The sequence below is a fragment of the Strix uralensis genome, chromosome 1, assembly GCF_047716275.1.
Source record: "Strix uralensis isolate ZFMK-TIS-50842 chromosome 1, bStrUra1, whole genome shotgun sequence".
NCBI classification, from domain to species: domain Eukaryota; kingdom Metazoa; phylum Chordata; class Aves; order Strigiformes; family Strigidae; genus Strix; species Strix uralensis.
Genome location: NC_133972.1, coordinates 61121341 through 61134240, shown reverse-complemented (window position 1 = coordinate 61134240; position 12900 = coordinate 61121341). Strand labels below are relative to the sequence as shown.

The 12900-nt window shown below is 34.3% G+C and overlaps 1 protein-coding gene across 3 annotated transcripts in view; it reads right to left on the bottom strand.

The window, feature by feature from the left end:
• The window catches only part of PTPRN2 (protein tyrosine phosphatase receptor type N2), a 691070-nt gene that overhangs the window by 363936 nt on the left and 314234 nt on the right, over positions 1 to 12900 (bottom strand). For all 3 annotated transcript variants that reach the window (XM_074868529.1, XM_074868546.1, XM_074868538.1), the window contains one exon: positions 11245 to 11324. In XM_074868529.1, coding sequence (XP_074724630.1) covers positions 11245 to 11324 — 80 coding nt within the window. The remainder of the gene's footprint in view (positions 1 to 11244; positions 11325 to 12900) is intronic.

The window sequence follows — 12900 nt, the reverse complement described above, 5'->3', positions numbered from 1 at the left end:
TCATCTGTCTGTTTTTTTCAACAGACTATCAAATATTAGCTCTATGATCTCTTGCCAGCCAATCCCATCACAATTCTGGGGGACAGGCTAAATAACCCACTAGACAGATCTTTCAACCAAAATGATTTCATGATTGCTGTCATCCTGATTTTGTTGCACTGATGCAACCAGGAAAAAAAATACAATAAAGCAGCAGAAGCAGCACAGAAACAAATGGATCGTAATTATACTATGGAAGACCATACTGTCTATCCACTGAATTATTTTAAAAAAATCATTATGTTACAGCTTTTTTTTTTCATAAAAAGCTTTTTTTTTCTATTCATATTTCAGATTTACAATTAAGAAAATAGAGGCACAGAGAATTTACAGCTACTTCTTGAAAATCTATGGCTAGATTAAGTCTAACACTTTTTTTTTTTTTTTTTTACTTTAGCCAACATAAAGCCATACAATTTCTGTTAATCCAGAATGTTCAAATTTAAAGAAAATATTTTTTAAAGAGAACAAAGGGATTTAACATGTTTTCCTAAAAACTAGATAATACTAGAAAGATCAAGTATTTGCAGATTATTACATTGGTCATTAATCTCTAAATCCTGCATACAATTTTTGTCACACAATAGAAAACATCATCTCCAATTACGAACAAGATCAAAGGTTTATAAATCTGACTCCATCTTATCTTACATGTCAGAATGGATATCTGGATAGTCCAGAAAATAATTAATGAAAATCAAATCACCTGCCTTGTAGCCACAACATTCCCTAATAATTGTGCAGGCTATCAGGTAGCAAGAGCAGGTGCTGAAATAGCCTTCAATCCGTAGGAGAAAGACTGATCAAAATGAAGGCAATGTTAGAATACAGGACTGAATACTGCTGAGAAGTGTTCCCTTGTGAGTACTGCCAACAAACTTCTCTTATCTTCAAAAACTCTCAAATAATTCCTTGTCCCACTGTCAAGAGCTCATTATTTCCCCTCTCAGATACATTCATCCATGAGCTACCAGCAGTAGAAGATCATGCAAGCGGCTATTTTCAAGTTGGATGATACGTGAATCCTCTGGGCCTCCCAACCAAGCCTTTTTCAGCCAGAAACCCTCCACCTGCCCTTTAATCTCAGGTCATGTTTGTGCCTCCTTCCCAAGATGTCATCCCATAAATTGTGTTCTACCAAGAGAACAGACTGCTACCAGGTTCGGGTCAGCCACCCCTGCACACTGTTACCAAAACACCATACTCCTCGAGAAGTGCCTTTCCATGTTATTACTTTTCTCCAGCAACAAGGAATGACAGCCTGATTCTAGGATGATTCTGTGTGTAATTGAGTTTGTGTTTTTTCTTGTGCTTTAAATAACAGCTATTTTTCATAGAGCCCTGAAGTAGCATCGCTCTCCCTCACAACTTTTTATTGTTTGACTGATATGAAAGCTATCACTTACAATCACAAGATTGCTAATCATCCAATTTCATATATTAAAAATAGGATGTTTAGTTACATCAGATAAAGAACATTTTCCTGTTTGAAACAGCTAAAATAGAACATTATCCCCTGTTCCACATGGTGCCTAGAATTTATTTGCATGCATAGTTCAAAATCGTTAGGTTTATCTTATGTTCCACATTTTTAAAAGTTATAATCAATCTATCTAATGAGTAGAAAACAATGTAGACTGTTCTTTTCCAGGTAAAGGTTAGGTTACAATAGTATCTGACCTAAATTAGGGTTTCTTTAATTCCCTTATTTATGCTTACATATTCACAAAAAAAAAAATATTAGATGAGCCTATTATTTCCATTTTCCCAGAAAATGTGTTATCATAAAAATGCTAAACAGAAGCAATTTTGCTAAATAATATGATGAAATATGACATTAAACAGGTTGCCTTGGGTTTGTGGATTTCTGCTTGCTTTGCTTTAAATTAGAATGAAATTTAGTTGTCACATATTTTAGTACAGGGACTTTTTGATACTGTGCTGTCAGTGGGATCCTATAGTACTTCTGCTATACACAAAATAATACCGTTTTGTTTCATTCACACATTCTCAATGCTATGGACTATCTGTTGATTTACATCAGCTGAAAACAGTCCTTTTAAAATCTACAGGTCAGTTTGAAACACCTATGTAAGGAAATATTTAGCAAGTTTAATATGAAAAAAAGACTTTTCACTTCCATAGTCAAAAATGTATCAGGAGATTTCCTGGACTTGAAAGAAAACCACTTTGCATTTCAACTACATGGCAGTTTCATCTTGTATTACCAGCTATAGATATGAACAACTGACTGCAGGAATTTGGTTGTTTAATAATATTACACATGATAATATTTAGCAAACTTGAAATCTTTGTAAATTTACCAAATCTTAAATTAATTAAAGAGCTTTGAATATGTTTCCAAAGGACAATGTGATTGAAGGAGGCTTAAGAAGAAGAAATCAGGATTTGCACCAGAAGATTTTAAGAGATCTAGGAACAGAAAAAATATTCTTGAATATGTTACCAAACAGGGCTTACAGGAAGATCCTGAAAGCTTTTCACTACACTAAATTCTACAATCCTGACTTTAACCAATCTCCCTGGATTAATCTGCAGTGTTTATGTATGGCAGTCCTATCATCAACAATATCTATACATTTCTGTGGATATTAGTGATGGCTTTCTCTCACCTACCTTTAGCCACCTGTGATAAGTGCCAGTTCATACAATCTATCTTTTTTTTTTGAATGTAGAGGCAATCTAGACAACTAGTTTTGGATAAATGCTCAATATTTAGACAGCTGCAACCAGGTTAGATAAATTCTACCCTCACTATTATAATGCATTTAGTTTTATCACCAGAGGACTCTTTAAAAAAGCCAACTTTAAAATTACTATTAACCTTTAAACCACACCAGTGGTGTGTTTATTTTAGTTTAACACCTATCTGATGTTTCTTTATGCATAGGTGTTTAATAAGAGGCATCAGATGTAATGACATGAACCATCATTGCTTTAGTTAAAGAACACTGGCTACATAATGCTATTTAGCTCTTGTTTTTCTCCCCAATTCTATAAAACGGTCAACTAGCTTTAGAGTTCCCAATAGTTAAGAAGCTTCATTTAGGGGTTTATGCTGGAATAGTTTACATCACTTTATAAGGCGAACAGAAGGAAGTTCTGAAGTTTTCTGTTACAACAGAAAGTGGTTTTAAAGCAAAAGGTTTCTTTCTAAAATCAGATACCTCACAGTTATTCTTAGGGGAGAGAGGGGTATGTTAAAAAAAATCCATCCTTACTAATCACAACAATGAATATCATAATTATAAGGAAGTCATTGGAGAAGAGTCATAACCAAAGATACTTGCTATTCTTTCGTATTGAGGCACATTTACCGAATGGTAACACCTATCACTGCTAAAACTCTTTCAATTTTTCAACAGAAGAACAAGATGGGAAGGAAATGGGATCTCAAAAACTCATTAATCATTGTATCAGATATGTGGTAGTGCAGAAGACAGTTCAGATTCTGAATAATACTTAAAAATATAATGACATCCTTTATTCAGCAATGGAAGGATTTGAGGAAAATACTTCAGATAGATTTGGCAATACAGTAAGTGAAAGGGAATTGATCCACTACAGAGGGGTCAAGAGGTGAAAAAGGACGGTGTGAACTAAGGAGGCTTGAGTAGAAGAAACCAGGATTTGCACCAAAAGACTTAAGAGAGCGAGCAACAGAAAAAGAGCTGTCAAACTTTTACACTTCACATTATAGACTGAAGAACTGTAATCCTCCTTAAACCAGGGCAGATGGACCTCATAGCCTCCTGGCTATGTTGTTCAAAGTTTCTGACACAGAAGTTGTCAGTTCACTTCAAAGATGAGCTTCAAATTATTCACAGACACACTCTTTGTTACCGTCTCAGAGAACAAGACATCTAATTGTATGGTCTACAAAAATCTAGATAGAGGGAAGGAATTCAGCCGCAGACTTTCATCTTGTTCTGTTCACTTCATCACAGCTGAATTATGAATCTGACAATGGCTGGCCAATGAATACTTTCAAAATAACCATTATTGCTCATGGCTGTGGGGTAGAAAAAGGAAACTAAGACAGTATGCCAGCAAGGATGTATTTGTGACTGAAGCAACAGAGTTCATCTTTCTGAGACTCCTTGCAAGATATGCAAAGCTTATGCCCAAAATCAGTCAGACAGACAAGGCTGGTTATACCCCTTTAGAAAGAACAAGGACTTCTTACAGAAGAGGAAGACTTTTTTATCCAGCAATTGAAGTTTCCTGCTTTCAATGGTACAGAATTCGTATCTCCTGCACTGACGGTCACCACAAAGATGGATGTTGCCATTACCAAAACAACACAACGGACATTGCCAAGTTTCATTATGTCAGCAACAGAATTACAAAGAATAATAAATCCCTAGATTACATTTAGTTAAGTGAAATATATTATGCAAATAATTTCTAATAATTAACCAAGAATGGTCTAAAAAGCATCAAAGGCCAGACAGTGTTTAATCACAAGCTGAAATAATCAGAGAAAGAAAATCACAGTATTCTGAACTCATTGCATTAAATGATGTTTCCCAGGTTTTGTTCAAATTCCTCCATCAGACCATGATGTTTTAAAGACATAAGTCAGTAATGTCTAATCTAAATATGCTTTTAACTAAATACATGGATAGCTAAATAAAACTTTGAATAATCTTACTCTTGCAGTTGATGATTTATTCCTCATTGTTCTGTTGTTCCTTCTCCTAATGTCCCTTCTCTATATCTATACATTCTTTACAGAATACACATTACACGTAGCTTTACTATTTGAAGATTCAAAGTTATATTATATGAAGATAAATCTGAAGACAGTTCTCTCTCTTTTGTTCTCCTGAGAACCTCCCAGAAAACTTTTCTTGCTAATAATGGATAATAACATAGAGTTATCATATTTCTGTCAACAATGCTGGTATGGTCAATACTTATTGGCTAGAGAGCAGAGTGAGCCTCTGCAGCGTTCCTAGAAATGAACAGTCAATTTAAGTTGCGTACTAGATCCTCATCAATTGACTTTCTAATGTTGAGTAAATGATCTTCCCTCTGTGCCTTGTTTTGTCAAATTTCAGACCATGAAATTAAAAGGTGTGCAAGCTTTACAGAGGTATTCCATAAATGTGCTTTTTATTATACTTATTTCTATTATGAAGCAAACTGGAAAGATAACCCTCCTTGACCAATAAAAAGAGGACTATATTTCATGACTAGAATGAATGTAAGAGAAGAGTCATATAAATAATTTGCAGTATTTTAGACTTACATCTGATTTGCTAAAAGCTGAAATATATATATTTCAGTTATACTGAAGGCTAATACGAACAACTGCTGCAAACAGCTAAAAAATGCATCTAAGCATTATAGCTTTAACTGACCGTTTGTACTTTCATAGTTAAGTCTTTTCAAATATATTTATAATGGGTATTTGTAACACTGAATTTATAAGGAAATCAAAATACATTCATGTCATAGTCTTCAGCCCTTTTTAACAGTGCCCAGAATGGATGTGTGACAAAACTGCAATTTTGCTGAATGTGCTTAAGAAACAGATTTCTGCAGTGTGTAAGGCAGGTTCCTCACAAGTATTTTCGAGTTGAAAAAGAACCTGGAATAATTTTTTTAATGCACGTAGGTTGTTTCACTGTCTGACATGGCTTTGAATTTAAAATTTCTTGGTCATCAGAAAATTCTGTATTTCAATCCTGCTAGCTATTCAAGGTCATTAAATGTTTGTAGGGTGTGATGGGAACTAAGAGCCTTTGAGATTATACCACTGATTTGAATACTTAAGCCTACATATTTAAAAGAGCAAGTTTTGACACCTATAAATACAGCTCAGACCTGCCAAGCAAAACAAATATATTGGAGGCAGAATAAAGCATAAATACCTTCTTCACCAACTGAATCCAGGGTCACTAATATGACCAGCCATTAATCACCCTAATTAAGATTAAAACTATGACATCTTGGACCACTCCAAATCAGTAAGACACCATCAGCTTAAATCACCAAACAGGGTAAGGTAACACTAGGGGTTTTGGAGTACCCTTTTTATCCCAAAAGGACTGTTTAACGCTAAAAGCAAAGGATCATGTCTGTTTAGAGTTGCCAATTTTAGCAAAAATATTCAGTTTTCAATGTCAAAAAGTTCTATTGCAATATTTGTTGCCATGGATATTTCATCACAGCTGGAACATGACCAAAATTTGTAGGTGTCAAATCTCAAAATCTGTAAGTTTACAAATTTAATCATTTGCAGTTGTTTAAAACTGCTGAAGAATTCTATATGTATTTTTAAATCTATTCCAACACTTTTGAGGCAGTATCTTTATTTAAATTAGCTTATTATACAGTTAAATTTTAATGATAATATAGTATTTTTGCATTTGTGGCTGTTTTTCAGCGGAATTAACTTTTCAATGCATTTTTTGCAGAATTATAAAGCTGGCAGAGAAATAATTTTTAGATAAGAAGGTTATATGATTCAACACCCTACTCTGTATGTCAGGATTAATGGTCCCTATCAAACCATGCACATTGTGAAAATATATGTTTCACCAGCAGGGCAACAGAAAAGTAAAAGGAACCCAACAAACAAAACTGAAAAAACAAAACCAAAATTAAATCAATAGCTTAGTTAAAAGTTAGGGGAATTAAAAAAAAAAAAAAAAAAGAAGAAGAAAAAATTTCTTGATATTCTAATAAATGTTTTTAAAAAGTAAATCGAGATTTCTGACATTCCATAATAGTGCATATCACAATATATCCTAGACACAGAACCTTCACACAAGACCTATTAACTCCCTAATATCTGGTCATGCATTGCCTTTAGTGCTGTCCCCTATCACTAATATGCCTACGCTAAGCATACATGCCTTTGCTTTTCAGTCCCCATTTTTTATAAAACCTAATATGTTTCATTTTAATACAATACCAAAAAAAGGAAGCATGATCCTAACTAGTAAAAGGCTGCAGCTACACAAAGGCAAATGCTTTTATTTCATTTCGGCAATGCCGAGTGTCTGTGTACAAGACGTGGTGTCTTTTTCATGGGTGCAGTATTTACGATTGTTACAGCCATATGATGCTGAAATTCTATGCTTAGAAACTTCAGAATATTCCTCTTTTCTAATTATCACTGTTACTATACATGTCTTTGCATAAATAGTGGGATTCTGGAGTACCTATAATGCAAACTCATTGCTCATTACTATATTGACTCTATTGCAATTTTATATAAATAACGTTATCTTACTGATAATTGTTCTCTGATAAATTTCTCCTAACCTTTAAACTGAAGAGAAATGAAATCCACATTCATTTGTCTAAATGATGTCATGTACCAAGTGTAATTACTTCTAGAGCAGGTCATCTATGCCTCAAGAAATTTTATGTCTTCAAGATGTTGAGATAAAATTACACTGGACCATTAAGCCTGATTTTTTAAACAGAAATAGACCAGAGGACAGCTACTTGATGCAAGATATGTTCTATATTATGAGCATCAAAGTACACAACACTGGCAAAATGTTGGCTGTCCTTCTGCTCTGTAGTCAAAGAGTGAATAAAGGTATTGTTAATGTGAGAAAGCAAGTTATTCCCAATTTTAAATTACTCTGTTGTCAGCTTTCTTATATAATTTTGGGGCCCTAGAAACTGCAAAAACAAAAGTAATCAAAACATTGACACAGAATTGTAGTAAATTACTGGGAAAAAAGTTTTATCAGCAAGAATGTGGCTGAAGGGTTTTAGAGAGCTTTATCTCTCCTCAGGCTGGGTCTCATGTACACCAAGAAGAACAGATCTCAAACTCCAAGAAAACATAGGAAACTATTTTTATTACCATACTTCCACATCTCTATTTTTTTAGTAGATATTGTAAGTCATTCATCTGTTTGCATAGTTGCCAAAGAGTCCCATGCCTTCTCTAACCCGCACATTCGTCAAACTCCACAGGGGAGGATAGAAATCTTTAAATATAGTTCCCTATATTTAAACTTAAATAATACAAGGAAAATATGCAGTTTATCCATTTTGGTTACAAAAATATATACTAATGAATAATAAGATCAAACTGCTGCACAGAAACTGTTCCTGTGAATATCAGTGAGATGTGCATGTACATAGCATCTGCACAAATAGATTCGTTTTTGCAAATCTGGATAATTTTCATTCCCATAATTACTATGGCATCTGATTACCTCAATTTCTAAATTATTTTTGTTTCTAAGGATGTGACGGACAGTGAAATTCTGTCAGTTTCGTCTATTTGTTTTCTGTAAACAAGATCTGCTTTCAGAGTTCCTGGATGGGTGTCAAGTTACCTAACGGCAGTACAGCATGGAGTACATGCATGTACCTGTGCCTGCCCTGGAAATATGCTTTGATTTGTTCTGCTTTGGTTTCCTTCAGTAAATTAAGTTTTTAGAATGCTTTTTTTCAAGACACTGTTGACTTTTAAAATTTCTAATTACAACTAAAGCCTGAAAAAACTTCTTATGTAAGTATATACTGCTGTTGATCTTTCAACTGAATTTATTTTTGGCTTTAGAGATCTGCAAGTAAGAAGTCTGCTTAAAATAAATGAACTGATTAGCGAGTACATTGGCAAGCTACTGCAACCTTACTTATGGGTTAGAAAAATTAGATACTTTTAAAATTGAAAATGTTTGACAGCTGGATAGAACTGTGAGTGATTTTTTTGTAAATGGCAAACGCAAGGTTTGGTAAACAATACTATGGCCATGGTGATATACTGAAAGGAGCTGATGCAAGACTCCTACAAACCCCTTTCTGCAGCCATCAAAACCTGAAAATTTTAATGTACTAAAGAAACAGAAGTTAGGAAATCCCTGGGATATGTATACATGGACTAGATAAAATTACAATATAAAAGATTATTTTACGTTGGGGAATCCACAGAACTTCCTCTGGGGTGACATTTTTTTGTCCTCAGAACCTCCCTATTTTGTCAGCAATATTTAAGTTAAGGAATTTGAAGACAACTACTTTGATCCCAGCGGTAAAGAAAAAAGTAATGTTACTTCTCAAGTTTTGCTGAAATAAACTAGTCACAACATCTATACGTTTGAGAGTAGCTTGCTAGGAACAGGTCAAGGCACATCAGGAACCTCCTGAACTTGACAAGGTTTCTATGGACTTGCTAAATTTCACTGGCTGTCTATTCCATGAATCTGTTTGCATGTAAATTTTTGAACACATGTAAACTTCGTTATTCACAATAGGCAAAGCTACAAACTGCATTCTGATTTATTCTGAACCTGCCTTCTGCCAGTTTCATCTGTTATTGCACTGTGAGATCCACTGCACAATCCTGTCCACACTCACTGTGCCACTCTGGACTTGACAGACTCTTCTCATACCATACTCATCTTTTTTTTTTTTTTTTCCAAAATAAAGATTCCTGCCTTATTTCACCATTTGTTATATGGAAGATATTCCATACTTACAGCCTTCTGCCTTTCTCTGAATCTTTCCATTTCAACCAGAGTTTCCAACCTCTCTGAGGTACGAGAAGCAGAACAGTATGTCATGTTAAATACAGGCAAGGGATAGTTTTATGTAAAAACAAATTATATTGTTCTGTTTTCTGTTCCTTTCCAAATAATTCTTAAAAACACTTTCCTTGTTCAACTGATAATGAAGACTGAATTGTTATTTTCATTAGATTACCTATTACTACACTAAGTTCTTACTCAAGAGCAGTAATGGTTATTTAGACCTAGAACTTCTATTTTTTTCTCCATATGCATTTTTTTAACACTAATCTACAAGTAATTTCATCTGCCAGTTTGAGTCCAGTCATGCAGTCTGGTAATGTTTTTAATACTGTGAATAATTTAGTATTATTAGCAGGATTTCTCATCACACTCTTTTCCAACTCATTTATAAGTATGTTGAATGCCACAGTCCCAGCAGAAATCCTTCCACTTTTCTGCTATCTATAGCCTTTTAGAAAACTAATAATTTATTCCTAATCTCTGTTTTTTGCTTCTTAACTAATTACTGACCAACCATTTTCATGTTCCATATTTCATATTCTAAGGAACAATTAATTTCCTTAGAAACTTCTAGTGAAAGACCTTGTCAAAAGTCTTTGGCAATCCAGGCAGGCTCTACCAGCTACATCATATTTGTTGATCCCTTCAGAGAGATTCCATAGGTTTACAAAGCAGGGCATTGCTATAAAAAAGCCATATGAATTTTTACCAGGTAAATCATACACATTCAGGTGCTCCATAATTCAATAATTACTTTATTTTAGTTCCCTACTTTTGACAGTACACATCTATGGCTTTTTGGCATGTTAAACCCTTTCAAGAAAAATGGTATCCCATTTGATACTCTCTAATCACCAGTTAATAAGACCCTTCTCCAATGGGTCCTGCAAAGGAAAGTTCTGGCATGGAAACTACCCCAGTTCTTTCTGTAACTAAAACCCATGGTGAAGAAGTTAATGAACAGGTTTGGGCTCCCAGTGTTTATTTAAACAACCATTTTGTTTCTATTTTCAAGCAACACTGCAACTTGTTTATTTATAATTTTTAAAACCTATCAATTGGGTAATTTGGAAGCAAATCAGTTATCAATTCAGTTACTTTGCAGAAATTATTTCTTGCAGTCAACAACTTCCATAATACAGTTAGTAGTCAAGTTGACAAGAAGCCAACAGGAGTCCTTAGAACAGTGGTACTTATTCAGAAGCGGCTTAGCTCCAGAAATACGTCTACTTCCAAGATTAACTTGTCATTGAAACTGCCTAAACAGCACACCAACAAAGGTATATTTCTACCATCTTTTGATCCAGAAATTAAGGCTAAGATGTGAAAAAAGTATCAGAAAAGCAAAGGTATTACATCCTCATTTACAAATAACCAATCTGTGCTTATGAGTTCAACACAACACTGAAGAGTTTTTCACCATCCTAGGCCTTGACCACAAGTCCCTATTTAATCCATTTTCTTGACAATCAAGGAAGTCTCAGGCAGTTTTATTTGACTCAGAGATGTTACACTTCAATTTCCCATATGTGCCACTCACCTCTCGACTACTTCCCTCTTTAAATGTCAATATTCTGGGAGAATGGGATGTCTCTGTGCTGTTTGTAGTGCTACTGTCCGCTGAACAGACACATGGGAGGTCACCGTTTGGGAATGGAGAACAAGGGCTTACCTGCTGCTTTGGCAACATCTGCAGTTGAAATGTTTTGGAGGTTTGAGTGCACTCTGAAGGTCACAGCTGGTCCCAGCACGCTGGAAGAGATTATTAAAAAATGTAAGATTCATAATCAAGAGACATGGTATAATATTCCTTATCAAAATAGGTTTTTAAAGAGAACCTATTAAGACACCATTTAGCCCTCTTCCTTTTGCTTCATTAGCTACATTTGCATACATTTTTATACCTCTTGTGGTTTCTTGTGTGTATCTTGTGCTTGTCTGAAAGAATTTGAACAACATTAACTGAACTTCAGAATACTCCTGTAAATACTATTCTTATTATGAAATGGAGGCATTGAAATTGTTATTCACCAAAGTACAGCATAGATCATCACTGGAATTCAGCATCCAAAGATGACATGCAGTTTCAAATTTTATATGCCCAACATCAATGCAAGCTTAGTCCTGTTGTCACGACCGTAAGTCAGATGGACAATAAAGAAACTCAGAATATTTATCTTGATCATGTTCTGCAAGAACATGTGTGGAGAAAAGATTTTGGACATATCTGATCCAGTGGCTGATTCTGACCAGAATGATACCACAAAGTATTTATCTTTTAACAACAGAGGTAATCACTTATTTGAATAACTTATCAGGGAAAATGATTTGATTCTGTGGTGACCTTTTTGGGTGTAGCCTAATGGTCCTTTATGGCATTAAAATCTATAAGGCATTTACAGAGGAAGGTGTTGATTAGCCAAAAGAAGAATGGCAGAGTGCAGTATTCAGGGTTTCACAAAAAAATTTCATTGTGCGTTTTTAAAGAAAAAGAAATCTGTATATGTAATGTTGCATTCATTCTCCAACAATATCCAACTTATGTGCACATCTGACGAAAAGAATAAAGAAATTTCAGTTCTAACATCCTTAAAAGTATACTAAAGTACGTATATATGAAAAAACGTAAGAAAAATACACACACACACAAATACAGTAAATGTATTTTTGAAGAAAATTTCTGGGTAACAAGAGACTATAGAAACTATAATGTAATAATTTACAGAGGAGAAGAGTGCATGGGATCAAACACAAAATTTGACACAATTATAAAAGTTTACTTACATGCTAAGTATTATGTAAGTTCCTAAGTTTTTCTTATTCATATAATCAGTGCAAAGAATTACATTTATACTATGAATAAAAACCCTGCTTCAAAGGTGAAGTACATTGGTTGGAAACGCACATGTAACGAGATTTGACCTCCTATCACTGTGGCTTATGAGAGAATGAAGTCTGAAGAATTTCTGCATAAAAGAAATAACCTGAAAAATATTTTTGTTGCAGGGCTTGAAATGAAGTATTAAATTATTCTTTTACTAACATGTTAATATTTTGCATTCATACAACAGAGAGCACTTGAAGTGTTCTTAATTGCATCACATATATCCTGGACAGAAATACCTTTAAACTTTTCAGGAAGAAACACCTATTATTAACCATAAGACTTTCCTTTGAGGTCACCAAGGGAATGGGAGTAAAACAAAGAAGCATCCTTTCAATCTTTTACTAGCAAAGCATGCACTATGCACATTTTAATCTGGAGTTAATAACAACTGTCATTAATCAATCGTTTTTCTCTAAATAGTCTTCAGGGGTGGGGGGAGGA